Source organism: Sciurus vulgaris (genome assembly GCF_902686455.1).
Source record: "Sciurus vulgaris genome assembly, chromosome: 11".
Lineage (NCBI taxonomy): Eukaryota > Metazoa > Chordata > Mammalia > Rodentia > Sciuridae > Sciurus > Sciurus vulgaris.
The window spans coordinates 103620750-103635303 of NC_136472.1; the positions used below are offsets into that span (position 1 = coordinate 103620750).

Here is a 14554-nt window from a genome sequence, read left to right on the forward strand (position 1 = left end):
TGTCAGTGTCTACTCCATGAGTAAGGCACCACATCCAAGCTGCTGGAAAACTGGGTAGCAAGCAATGACAGTCTAGGCCAGCCTAGGCAAGAGAAAAATCTCTATTGAGCTCAGGCATAGCCTCCCACTTTATACCATGATTACTTTGAGTTCAAACTGGAGTGACAATATTAATAACCATAGGACCGTTTTGTTCCACTGATTATTAAGAACTCCATGAATGGGCTTTTGGTGAGCATTCACATGAGATACAAGTTTTATATAATCTAGTCTCATGCCTCTTCCTCAAATCACCAATTACCACTCCTCCAATCATGTTTTTGTTGTCTTTGGTTTGGTTTGGTTTGGTTTCATTTCGTTTTGTTTCGTTTTTAAACATATCAAACCTGTTAGCCTCTGCTCATGATTTGGTGTGGATCTTTACCTACATGCCTCCATCTCTTCTCTGGAAAAAATAGGCAATGAATTGTATCACTAGAAGTCCCACAAGTTGAAGAGTTTTTCTTCCACTAATCAAGTTCACCATAGAGGAAAGCTGACTGATGCTAACTCTTTTTTTTTTTTTTTTTTTTTTTTTGCGGTACTGGGGATTGAACCCAGGGTCTTGTGCTTCCAAGGCAAGCACTCTCCCAACTAAGCTATATCCCCAGCCCTAACATATTTTTTAGAGTCATCTTATAAGACTGACTTGCATATTTCTTCTTTAAATATAGGGAAATGTAAATATGGCTGTGGGTTCAGAGGGTGATGTATAAGTCTTGTTGTTCCAGGTCTGTTCAGGTCCCACCCTATACTCCTGCCTGTATATATGACTTCTGCTTGGTGATGAAGCTCCAGCCTGGTGAATCAGAGAATACCCAGTTCCTGGTGAGCACTCAGATTGCAAGGTCATTTAGCCAGGCATTTGCTCTCTATCAAAGCCAGGTTATAAGCCAAGAAATGTTTTTCAAAAAGCACAATAGCCTTTGACAAAAAGCATGACTTTATTCCAAAATGCCACTCCTATAATTGTCCAGTGGAGGCTTCCGTGGGCTTAATTGAACATCCCAGTCTGCTATAGACATTTAGACAGCTACTCTTAGATCTGATGGCCCATGACCCAAATGGCAAATTGCTTTCAGTATAGTTTAGACAACCAAAGGAACTTCTCTTGTTTTCAGTCCTGTTAAAGCTGGTAGCCTTTTGGGTCTTCCACTTTATTGGTCAGAGAAGCACATTTTACTATTAAAGTTTCCTCCAAAATTCAAAACGGTCCACCAGGTATTACGTGCCTTTCTCTTTGTAGGAAACATACATAGTAAGCTTATCTATTTGTTTTCATCAACCTGCTCCTGATTAAAGGGCCCTTTTCCCTCAAGAAACAACAGAGATTGCTGGCTACTATATTTTCATGGGGGCATGTGTTTCTGCATATTTAATTTAGTTACCTTCCTCTAACATGATATGCTCGTAGCAATTCAGTGACCTTGGTGTGAAAATATGAAACCACATTACTAATAGAGCTAATATTGGACAACTTTCTTTTTTGCACTGCTGTTATCTTTTTCCTTCAAATTTCCTTGCTCTGTTGTTTCGCCTATTTCTCCAACAGCTATGTACATGACTCTGACCAAATGAACTATTCATTCATTCACTAAGATAACTTGAGTACTACCATGTGCCAGGCACTTGAAAACCACTGGGTATTCAGCAATGAGCAAGCTAGACATGGCACCTGCATGCCTTTCACAGTTAACAGGCCAGTAGCTTGGATGCAGAAAATGGAAAGGAGGGAGAAAAGATGCTTCGCCAGAGTACTAACCTATAACACACAATGATCCTGCCCCCTGACCTGAGAATTAGACTCTAACTGAACAGTGCAGCTGTTTGTCCTTCTGTAGAGGAATTCATAAAAGGGCTAAAGTATTCCTCCAGTTCTCTTTTGTGCAGAGAACAATTAAATAGAAATTCCATTTCTTCCTGGGGTAGAAGTCTAAATGTGAGAAAAGAGGGAGAAGAATTTCTCTTAATACTAGCAGTATTCCTTGGCAGTGTTGAATACACACTTGGGATTGCCTATAATTAATTTATACTGACACCAGCCTTCCTGATTGAGTGATATTCCCCAGAAACTTTCAGCTGCATGATGGCCTGATCAAGAGATAGAGTTTTCCCAGATGAATATGTTAGAGAGAGAAGCGCTTGGGATTTCCATCAGTGATTGATAATGATAGAAGCTAAGATATGGAAGAAGGTACAGATACATGGATATTAAGGATATAAAGTGATAGAGTTGGTCAGTGGGTTACAAATCTTGAAGAAACTAAAGAATTATTACAATAAAAATGTGCTGGCAGGCAGTGAGATTTTTATTAAAAAATGGACTTAGTGAATTTGCATTCTTGGAGGTGGTGAATGTTTCTGATGATGATAAAGGAAGAAAGGAAGAATGTATGGGAAAGTTCATTAGAAGAAGTCAAGAGACTGAGAGATGATATTGAAAGCCCATCCAAATGGATGTTGAAATCAGTAGGCAGAATGACAAGAATTGATAAAGAAAAACAAAGTAAACTGTTAAAATCTTTAGTACATGGAGAATGACCAAGCAGTTGGCAGATGACAAGCCAGATGGTATAAGCCTCAAAGAAGGGGATTTTTTTTTTTTTTTTAACACTAAGGGTTGAGAGGGAATAACTCTTAGGATGTGGTATTGAGGAAACATAAGTCAGCCCCTCCTGATCTTTCAGAATAAGCAACAGGAGTATGCTGCAGAGAAAGCAAGTTTCAGGAGTTTTCGAGGAAACTACTCCTCTGGAAATGAAATGATATTTGCTGATAGTGTAGTCTTCAAAGTATAAAAGAACCAGAAGATTTCTTCTATAATCAAAACCAGGGACTACAAGTGTGGCTTAGTAGCAAAGTGATATTTAGCATGTGAGGTCCTGGATTCAGTTCCCAGAACCAGAAAAAAAAGAAAAAAGTTTACTTGGGAAATACAAGGAGCTACTTAGAGCCTGTAACCCTGATCCCTGCCCTCCATAACTCATCTTTCCTAACACATCATCATCACACTGAATTTAGGTACTATACCCCCTTTACCATTCTTGCCAGAGGATGGTCTCACAACTCTTAATTCCACCTTTATAACTTGAGACCAGTTTACCATCCATTTGTAGACTTCTCTCTCCCTTACTTCCTTCTGTTCTTCTTCCCTTTCCTCTGTTCCCTTCCCTATTTTTTCCCTTAAATCAACCATTTATTCAGTAAGGCTTTCAAAGCCCAGAAGGAAATAAATGTAAAGTAACATGCAAAAAAGTATTGTCACTTTTAAAGAACTGTTACTTCATCATCAATTCTTAAATTCTTTAGTGGGAGAACCACCTATGTAGTTCTTTTAAGTTCTGTTCCCTACCTCCTCATAATACCTTCAAAAACTTCTGAAGACCTAAAGAAGGAAGATCCAGAGAAAAAATAGGTGCTCCCTCATTACCTCTGTAAGACTTCCCTTTCGCAGTCAGGTTTTCTATCTGAAGGCCTGCCTCTTCCCCTAAATGATTGACAGCAGGGGTGCCCTATTGTTTCAGGGAAAACCTTTTCCCAAAGGACAACTTTATCTGAATCTGAAGCCAAGCCTAATGGGGTCAGAATTCTACTTTCCATTTTCTTTCTTTCTTTCTTTCTTTTTTTGGTGGTACTGAGGATTGAAGATTGAATTTGGGTTAGTTAAGCACTTAATCACTGAACTACATCCCCAACTCTCACAGGTCAGAATTTTAAACCTAATATCTAGACTCACACAGAAACTGGAGATCAGGTTATTACATAGAAAATGCCAGATGTCATATTGAGACCTTTTATTCCAACTATTAGTACGGATAGTTTTTTAGAGTTTATTACAAATACTTTGCTGGTGTTTCCTACATGCCTACATGTGTAAGATCCTTGGTATACTACATAAGCATTTCAATATTGAGTTTTCAACCACAAAGGCACATTTTTAAAAATTATAGTAGTGATAAATTAAATTTGGGAGAGGGTAAATTTGCTTTCAGTCTAATAACACAGCCTTAATTAGGTTTCTTTTATGACACTGCACATCTGCCTAAATTCATACATATAAAGATGAGTGACAAAACAATAACAAATTAACTATCCTATGAAAATAAAAAACAACTTAAATGAACTGCATTATTCATAACATGCTAAAGATTGTGGGAGATTTTCCTTATTGTCAATTACTGTACTGTAGTCCTCAAGAACAGTATTTTAGAAATAGTTACTCGAGAATCTATTAGGAATCCTATGAGAAACTGGGAGGCAGGAGAAGTAGAAAAGTGAGGTAAAATACTTTCTTCACACTCTGACAACAAAAGTATGTGTGCTATTGGGTCATTGAACTGAGCTGTGGCTTCAGCAATAGGATAATGAAGATATATGAAAGTTGGAGAATGGGAGAGCATGAAACAACCCACTGGTCCTTCAGAAAGGTCTTTGTGCCTCAGGCAAGGAGTCAGATGCATTTATAAAGAGTATTGGCAACTTGGAAACACACAAACACACACAGAGTATCCCTGACTCAGAACACTTAGCACTGTCCCTCTCCAAGATGAATAACTGATCCAGTATAACAAACGTTTAATGACATCTCTATTTGCCAAGCAACATGATTGTTAGGTACATGTTACTGTGACTAAATGATCTGACCAGCACAATTATAAAGGAGGAGAGGTTTATTTGAGGGCTTAGTTTCAGAGGTCTTAGACCATAGAAGGCTGACTCCATTCCCTGGAGCTCAGGTGAGGCTGAACATCATGGTGAAAGAGGGAAGCAGCTCGCATCTTCAGGAAGCAGAGAGACTCTGCTCTCCAGATACAAAATATATACCCCATAACTACACCCCACTTCCCACCAGCTCCCGACACACCCTACCATTTCAGTTAATCCCATCAGGGATTAATCCACTGATTGGGTTAAGACTCTTCCCATTATTTCTCCTCTGAATCTTCCTGCATTGTCTCACATGTGAGCTGTTGGAGGACACCTCACATCCAAACTATAACACCTTCAGGAGCTTGGAATTGAGTGGGAAACATCCCAGCAGATCCATTCAGCACATTATGAAATTTGCTATAATCATGAAGGCAGTGTATCAACAATTCAATGGAAATAAGAAGAGTGTCTAAGACAGAGGTCAGTAGTAGGGAAAGCTCTCCAGGTGATATAATTCTTGAGCTGACTATTGAAGAAAAAATAGAAGTTTGCTAGACATACGGAAAAGGGCTGGACGGCATGATGGGTAGAGAAAAAAGTAAGGGCAAGAAACAAAAAACAGTGCTGCCTTGTCACGTCACCTCATAATTCAGTCAGCAAACAGATGTGGCACAATAGTAGGTTAACTGAATAGAGTTGAATGAAGTGACTATTTCCAGAGATGTCAAAATCAAGGGCACCTACAAAGGATGGTGAAGCATTCAGGGATAGCAACAGCGTGAGGCCATTAACCACTTGGCTGGAGGAGGCTAGGAAAGAGAATGCTACTGTCAACACTTGGTGACAGGGCTGGGGATATAGCTCAGTTGACCGAGTGCTTGCCTCACATGCACAAGGCCCTGAATTAAATCCCCAGCACCAAAAAAAAAAAAAAAAAAAACTTGGTGACAGCTATAGCCATAGGAAAGGGATAGGAAAGGGACTACCCAATAGGAACCTTGACCCTTGACCAGAAGCAGAGGAATACAACTACCAAGCCACGCCAAACAGAGTCAAAGGAAGGAATAGATATCCTTACTTTCCTTTCCTCTAGTCCCCACCCAGCATGCCCCATTGGCTAATCCCCAGGGCAATTCCATTGGGAAAGCTTTCTCCAGAGGCCGAACTACTGAAGCCTAGAAAAGAGTGGAGACTACTCCTTGGAGAAGGGGCAAACTAAGAATCATTAGCATACTTCATATTCATACCCCAGCTCCAAATAACTTTCTGTTTCTTGAATAGATATAGCACAGGAATATACCTATAGCTAATATTGGAAGGAGTTTGCTGTCTTAGTACAACTGTCCATAGAATGGGAGAGTTAACCAACAGGATTTTATCTCTCACAGTTTTGGAGGCTGGAAGTCAAGATCAGAGTACCAGCATGGTTAGGTTCTGGTTAGGATCCTATTCTGGGTTGCAGACAGCCATCTTTTTGTGGTAGCCTCACATGGTAGAAAGAAGACTAGAGAGTTTTGACCTCTCTTTTAGAAGGGCATTGATCCCTAACTCATAACCTAAATTATATCCAAAGGCCTCACCTCCTAACATCATCACATGAGGAATTGGGATTTCAACATAAAAATTGGGGGAGTGGGACACAACATTCAGTCCATAACACTGCCCTTGTTGGGGCTAGGGTTGTGGCTCAGTGGTAGAGCACTTACCTAGGTTGTGTGAGGCAGTGGGTTCGATTCTCAGCACCACATATAAATAAGTGAATAAAATAAAGGTCTGTCAACATCTAAAAAAAAAATACTGCCCTTGTTTCTTTTTCTAAACTGTCAGAGGGGGGAGTTGCTGAATTACATGACAGGGCAAGATTCTTAGAATTCAATTTGCTGTGCAACCTCTGCCCTTCTATAGTTTTTTTTTTTTTTTCTTTTGTAGATGGACACAATACCTTTATTTTATTTTATTCATTTATATGGTGCTAAGGATCAAACCTAGTGTCCCACATATGTGAGGCAAGCACTATACCACTGAGCCACAACCCCAGCCCTCTATAGTCTTTTTATATGCCTGTTTTTACCCATAATGATGCAATAATTATGCTATCAGATATTTTAAAACAAAACATAAGATAGTGTGAGATGGCATACCATATCCATCTAAAAACATTAATGTTCTGTCAGTGTATGAAACAGGTTTGCATGTTAGTCTCATAGAATACTGTTCACTTGAGACACTATATTTGATTTGTAAATTCTAGTTAAATCATATTAAGATATCTTCAAATTTTATTATAGTACTACATTGTTTGAAGGAGAGAAAAATAATACGTCGTCCTTATACAACCCTTTTTCTCTTTATTTTTCAGATCAATAACTCGATCCTATTACCGCAACTCAGTTGGTGGATTTTTAGTATTTGACATTACTAACCGACGATCTTTTGAACATGTAAAAGATTGGCTAGAAGAAGCAAAAATGCATGTACAGCCATTTCAGATTGTATTTCTGCTGGTGGGACATAAATGTGATTTAGCTTCACAACGTCAAGTTACAAGGGAAGAAGCTGAAAAACTGTCAGCAGACTGTGGAATGAAGTATATAGAAACCTCAGCAAAAGATGCCACAAATGTTGAGGAATCCTTCACAATCTTGACAAGAGACATATATGAACTTATTAAAAAGGGAGAAATTTGTATTCAGGATGGCTGGGAAGGGGTTAAGAGTGGTTTTGTTCCAAATACTGTGCATTCTTCAGAGGAAGCAGTAAAGCCCAGGAAGGAGTGCTTTTGCTGACTTCAAACATGCCAAAGAACAAAAACAGATTGGGTGTCATTTCAGGATAAATATCAACATTAATGGCAGAAGGATGCAGTGATAGCATTTTAAAAAGTTAAGCCTGTACTAACACTATTTTGTAAGCTATTTGATTCAGAGCACTATGCTTGTTACACTACAAGATTGGGTATTTTGCTAAGTTATCAGATGAAGCAGACAACTTTTTGAAACTGGAGTACCAACATAATTCCCTCCATTCTTACTTTGTTAGCAAATAGCTGACCTTAGTGTCCAGATATGTCAATATTACTCATTTTTTTGACAGTTCAAAATGGGTTTTTTGTACATATAACAGTCTGATTAAAAAGATTTTATCAAGAGTTATATTCTGGAGTTAATTAATAGTGAATATTAAAGTGCATTTAAAAGTGTGCTGTTCACTTGCAAAGTAAACAATCTTAGAAATATTTTTTTTTAATTTAACCTTTTTAATTTTTTTATTTATTTGGGGTTTTTTTGTTTTTTTGTTTTTTGTTTTTTGTTTTTTAATGTGGTGCTGAGGAGTAAACCCAGGGCCTTACCCATGCTAAGCAAGAGCTCTACACTGAGCTACCCCAGCCCTCAGAAATACTGACTAGGACAAAAGTAGCAAAGTTCCGTGTTTAAGGTCCCAGATTTTTTACCATTCTCAGAAATATCTATTCTCTCTTATTTTTGGCTGAATATGAGAAAATAAGTTTTATACTCATTTTTTTTTTGCTTGATTTATTGCTCCTGAAAATTTTGTTTTATATCTAAGGATTCAGACAAAATACTTTAAGCAAATATTTGTAAAAACAAAAATGAAGGACCACTCAATCATAGACATTTTGATGTTGTAGTATACTGTCTGAATTTAGACAAGAAAATACAAAATTTATTTATATACTGACATTTTCCATGAAAAATGCAATTTACTTTGAACTACTGTCAAAATTTTCAATTTAGGTACCAGAATGTTTTCAGTAACAGCATTTGTGTCCAAGTAAATTTCCAAATTTTCCCATTTCTAATACAAGATAAATGTAGAAAAAAGACTTTTCTGAACAAGGAAAATGGATTAGATGGTTGATAAATTTAACATTCAAATTGCATTTTATAATCTCCCAGTACAAGTGAAGATAGAATTATCAGTTTAGAAATAAAATGACTTTCAGCTTTCCTAATTTTTAACTTATTGGTTAAACTTCTTTCCCAGAGGGACATTTTGAGCATAATGTCAAATATTTTATATGGCATAGATGTCTCTTCTGTTCTGTAAATTGTTCTTATTACAAAGGGGTACAAAATGAAACTGCCTTTTTGGAAGCGTAAGATTTTTACCATTGAACTATAGTTTTTACATTTGTTTGAAAACCAAAATGGTATAATACAATATTTCACAAGAAATCCAGAAACTTGGTTCTAAACTTGACTTTGCTTACCAATATTTGACCATAAGGAAGTCATTGATCTCTTTAAGCATCATTTTTCTCATCTGTAAAACAAGGATAGTGTGGGGCATGGTGTCATATGCCTGTAATCCCAGCAACATGGGAAGCTAATGCAAGAGGATCCCAAGTTCAAACCCAGTCTCAGCAATTTAGCAAGGCCCTAAACATCTTAGTGAGACCCTGTCCCAAAATAAAAAATAAAAAGGTCTAGGGATGTGGCTCAATGGTTAAGTGCCCATGAGGTTTAATCCCCAATACAAAAAAAAAAAAAAAAAGTAACCTCATTTATTGAGTTTCATGGAATTATTTTAAAAACCAAGCCAATCATGAAAATAAAAAGCTTTGTAAATGTGAGATTGATATCAACTGGTCATGGGCATACCAGTATATTTACAGTGGATGAGAATTGTATCATCTTTCCTTTCATGTGTGCAGAGGGGGCAGAAGGTACATGTTTTCATGGACCTGGGGGAATTCTTGGTTCATGCTTATCTTCTGCCCTTTTACCCTGAACCACTGTTCCTCCAAAGCAGAAATGGTAGAGAGGGAAGTCCCCAGAGAATTAATTCAGTCAAAAATCACATTTGAATGTGTTTTTTGTGCATCCTTGAAGTAGATATTTAATTGTATTTTCAAATACTTGTACATTTTCTAGGTTCTTGTATTTTCAATAGTGTTTACAAAGAGAAGATATAAACTATGTCACTATAAAATTTTAAATATTTATATTGTCAACTTTTTTTATATTCTTAAGTTAATTTCACAAGTGACTTCAAACCATAATTGACCAGATGAGAAATAGCTGTCCCCCAAAATGTGAAGTAGTCTGTTTTTTTACTGTTATAATGTTAAATCTTAAAATTTTCCATCAGTCCAAAATGGTATAAGCTCAACTACTAAGTATCTAACAGCAATTTAAAGTGTAATCACCTGTGTCTACTTGTAAAGTTAAACAGCAGTAACATAAAATGTGATTTAACTTTCAGTGGACACCCTTTATAATATTAACATTGGATGAGACCAATTATTCAGGCTGAAGGATTTAATGTTTTCCAAGATTTAGAACAGAATTAAGAAACTAGAAGAAAAAATTGGGAAAGCAGAACCCAAAAAGTTAATACTTGCATGAGCAGAAGCAAGCCTACAACTCTGGTCTCCTAAAACCTTGATTACCATGCTCTGGTGTGTGTTTGTGTATGTGTGAGTGTGCGCGAACGCACTCACATGAACATGGCATGTACACATGCTGGTGGTTGAGGGGTGTGAGAAAGGGAAAATATAATCTGATGGAATCAACAGAATTCTAAATTAGGGTTAAATCATTTTTATATTTTAGAGAAGCTATTTGTGATAAAACCATAGTATAGTGAACGATGACTGCAAAGATCTGAGTTCTTAAACAAGATTGCCAAACATCTGTATACCCTTAGCCAGATATCTTTATCCATTTATATATATAAAATAGCTGACCTATTTTTTATACATTGCTATGGAAAATATGGATAATAATTCCAAAAATAGAAAAATTTTTTGCTCCAGGCAAAACATTTTGACTAAGTTTCTTAGAAATCACTTATTCTTGATTTTATATTAAAATTACTTCATTTAAAATTCATTTAATTTAAATTTTAACCTCATTTAAAATGTAAAGCTAATGATGTAACTAATTACTAAATAGTAATTTTTTAAAAGAAATGAAAACTGTCTAATTATATAATAACCTTTTCCCTAATAGAAATTGCTCATCTTGAGCTGCATTAACACTTTGAATGCATGTAGTGATGTGATGGTTCATTTAATTGTAAGCTTAAACCAAAATGTTTAAGTAATCAGAATGCTTTTAAATGTGGCCTTTGTATACATAATAGTAGCAAACAAGATTTCTTGAGCCTGGAACTTAGAGTTTAGGATTCCAGAAGCCTCAAGCATTCCATGATTTTTGTTTCTTTTTTTTTCTTTCTTTCTTTCTTTTTTTTTTTTTTTTTTTTTGTGGGAGGCAACTGAAAACATCTTTTATATTATGGGTAAGATAAGTTTACCAGAACAAAGTCTTTTTAGGAAACTTTTCATCATTAAAAAACTGAATTTATGGGTTACTAAAATCATTTTAAGAGTATTTTAATATTTTAATGTTTTTATACTGCCCTTGATTCAATTAAGAACAAAGCTTCCATTAACTTCAAAGAGTGCACTGAATTTGAATAATTTTCTTAAGTCTATTACAGTGAGGAGGACTAGGAAGACTAAACAACCATTTCATAAGCTTGTTCATTTGTTCCCACTTACTGCCTGGAAAGATTTAGCTTGGAAATGCAAAGGAAATATATAATCTTTAGGGAAAAAAACACAAGACTGTAAAGTCTTTAGAGTAGATACTTTGTATTTTAAAATAGTAGAATACATTCCCAATGTTTTCACCAAACTCCTGGACAATTAATCTTCACCTGGTCTTGAATTACCTAACACTATTTTTCTTAAACCTGAGTGAACTGCTGCATGACCTGTTATTTCTATAAAGTTAATAACTGATGCAAGTAGACACAGGAGTGATGAGCTGTGACAATCTATATCAATCATTACACAATCTAGTTCATTTATTGCACATAACCATGGTAGAAAATAAATGAGAAGAAATTTAAAAGATATATTAAAAGTAAGTGTACCTTGTTATCTCTCTGGGTAAATTTTTTGTTTTTTTTTTTTTTTAAAGTAGTGCCTAATATATTGTCTTATCTGACATTCAATGAGTACTAATTGATGGTTTTTATGTTGAATTAGTCCTATTAAATGTGAGTTCCACATACTTGATTTTAATTTATACATTCCGTGGAAGAATAAACATGTTTTGCTATCATCATCTCTTGGCCTTTTTTATTTTCAGATAATCTGTCATAAGAAAGCCCAGTTCTATCATGACCTCTCCTATCTTTGGCCCCAACCTAAAAAAGAGAGCCACAACTGACTACCTTGATGAATGACACAGATGCTCCCCTTACCAGGACATTCCTTATTGTCTAGGTAAATGAGTGTATCCTCTAGGTCTTTCTGAAATACGTAATCTGGAGAATTTTCCACTTTACATGTATGCCCATTTAGCATGCTCACTTCTCTTACCTTTTAACTCTGTCTTCTACTATTCATCATGGCAGTTCTAGCATTACAACTTTATCTTAGGGTGGACAACTGGTTTCTATGTTGTCAGAAGGCATGCTGGGAGAAAGTCAGACTGTCTTCTGGGGTTCTTGTCAGAGTATTAAATCTAATATTCCTGCAAATGTTTCCAAATCAATAAAATTTCTCTTATTCAGACTTATACATTGGTCTGCTGGTCAAGTACCTTCAAAAATCCATGGCATGCATAATCTCCCAGCACATATGGGCAGTCTTAGAGCTCCTTTTAGATTATAGTCTCTTTCCTCCCGTATCTGGCCCAGCTCTTTTTCTTTTTTTTCTTTTTTTTTTTTTTTTTTTTTTGTACTGGAGATTGAATCCAGGGTCACTCTTTTACAGAGCTATACACACACACACCCTTTTTTGTTTGTTTTTTGTTTTTTGAGACAAGTTCTCACTAAGTTGCTTATGTCTTCACTAAATTGCTGAAGCTGGCCTGGAACTTGTAATCCTCCTGCCTCAGCCTCCCAAGTAACTGAAATTACAGGCACAGACCACCTTGCCAGGCCCAGCATATTCTTGATTAAGTTCTATTAACTTGATGCTAGTTTTAGGTCTAGTGGTCAGAAGAGGCACATGCTGTTTTGTGGGGGGAAAACATCTCTGCATCATCAATAAACAAGGTAGACACTAGTTCTTAAATGTGGAGAGTAGGGGGTTCTTCAAGTTCAAAGGATTCAAAGAAATCCTTTGTGATTCAAGATTTTTTAAAAACATTTTTTATCTAAAATATAAATATTTTTGTCAATGGATCTTTTATTTTACTTACTTATATGTGGTGCTGAGTATCAAACCCAGGGCCTCACACATGCCAGGCAAGCACTCTACCACTGAGCTACGACTCCAGCCCTGTAATTCAAGATTTTTAGGTAATTAGCCTTGCTGTCCTTACCCCACATGTCAGATCCCATTTTTCCCAGTCAGGGCCTCTGATGTTGGCATAGAAGACATGCCATTTAGGGAGTATAACTGTCTTTGGAGTTAAGCTATTCTGATGATTGAGTCTTGAGCCTGGACCTTAGCTTTCTCTGTCCTCCTATATAAGAGATTAAAGCCTGTTTGTAAGTTACCAGACAGAATTTCAAAGTTTCCAACTGGCAATAATTGCTTTTGACTTTTCCTTGTCTCTTTCTTATATTTAGAGATAGCCTTCCAATATAATTGTCCTTATAACTACTATAGTTACCCCCTTAGTTAGTTCATATTCCTCACAAACCTTAGATACACCTCAGATGATGCATTCCCTTCCACCAGACAGCACGCAGTTTCCCACTGGAAGTGCTAACAACCTACGATGGTGTCCTCATCACACTGGGAAAAAGTAGTTCAGTCCCCAAACTTCTTTGTATCTACTCCTTTGCCAGAACCCTCCTGGTAGCAACTGCCATAGGATGGATCTCCAGGAGCTGAGATGGACTGCCTTTATTCCTTTTCATTGATAAGTTGTCAGATCTGGGGCTCCCAAAAGGGTTGTGACCTGGGGTAAGGCAGCACTCTGCAGCTAAGGTAATTTCCATGGGAACTGGCTACTGAAATGTTGCCTGACAAAAGCATTCCCAGAAGCCTGGGCAACAAATCCTCCACAGAAGTGGGGTCAGGGTAGGGTATCACAGTGTTCACCTTAGAAGTTTTGAAGTTAAAGGAAACTAAGGATACATCAGAATTTTTATGTGACTATAACAATTATGTCATTATCAGGGGAATTCAAATATTAAACAATGATTTTAAAATACTGTTATTTTTAGGTGTGATGATAATATTACTGTCACATTTTCCAAAAGAGCTCTTATCTTTTAGAGATAGATACTAACATTTTATAGATAAAATGATATGCTATCTGGGATTTGCTTCAAAATAGTATATTGGGATGTGAGTGACTATGAGTTGCTGAGTGACTATGAGATGTGAGTGACTGAGTTGCTGGTACATGTAGAAGACAAAATAAGGCTGCCCTCCCCCAGATGTCTATGCCTAATACCCAGAATCTATGAATATGTTACCTTACACAGCAAAAGGGACTTTGTAAATGTGATTAAGGATGGTGAGGTGGGGAAAGTGTCCTGGATGATCCAGGTGGGCCCAAATAAATCACATGAGTACTCATAAGGGGGAGGCAAAAGGGTCAAAGTAAGAGAAAGGGTGAAGACCACATGACTATGAGGGAGTCAGAGCCAAGAAAGAGATGGCAACACAGCTGGCTTTGAAGGTAGCAAAAGGAGCCACCAACCAAGGAATTTGGGCAGACTCAAAGCTACAAAAGGCAAGGAGCAGATTCTTCCCTGAAGTCTTTAGAAGATATGCACTTTTGACACCTTGATTTTCGATTCTGACCTGCAGAACCATAAGAGAATACATTTTTATTGTTTTAAATCTTTCAGTTTAGGGGGAGTTGTTAACAGCAACAATAGAAAACTAATACTATAGACATATGGAGTTCCGTTGTGCAATTTTTTC

At 36.7% G+C, this 14554-nt stretch overlaps 1 protein-coding gene across 1 annotated transcript in view; it reads left to right on the forward strand.

Moving 5' to 3' along the window:
• Window positions 1-11768, forward strand: part of RAB39A (RAB39A, member RAS oncogene family) — a 32061-nt gene extending 20293 nt beyond the window's left edge. The window contains exon 2 of the mRNA XM_079102805.1: window positions 7049-11768. Within this exon, the coding sequence (XP_078958931.1) occupies window positions 7049-7475 (427 nt within the window). The 3' untranslated portion in view covers window positions 7476-11768. The remainder of the gene's footprint in view (window positions 1-7048) is intronic.
• Window positions 11769-14554: the final 2786 nt, after the last annotated feature.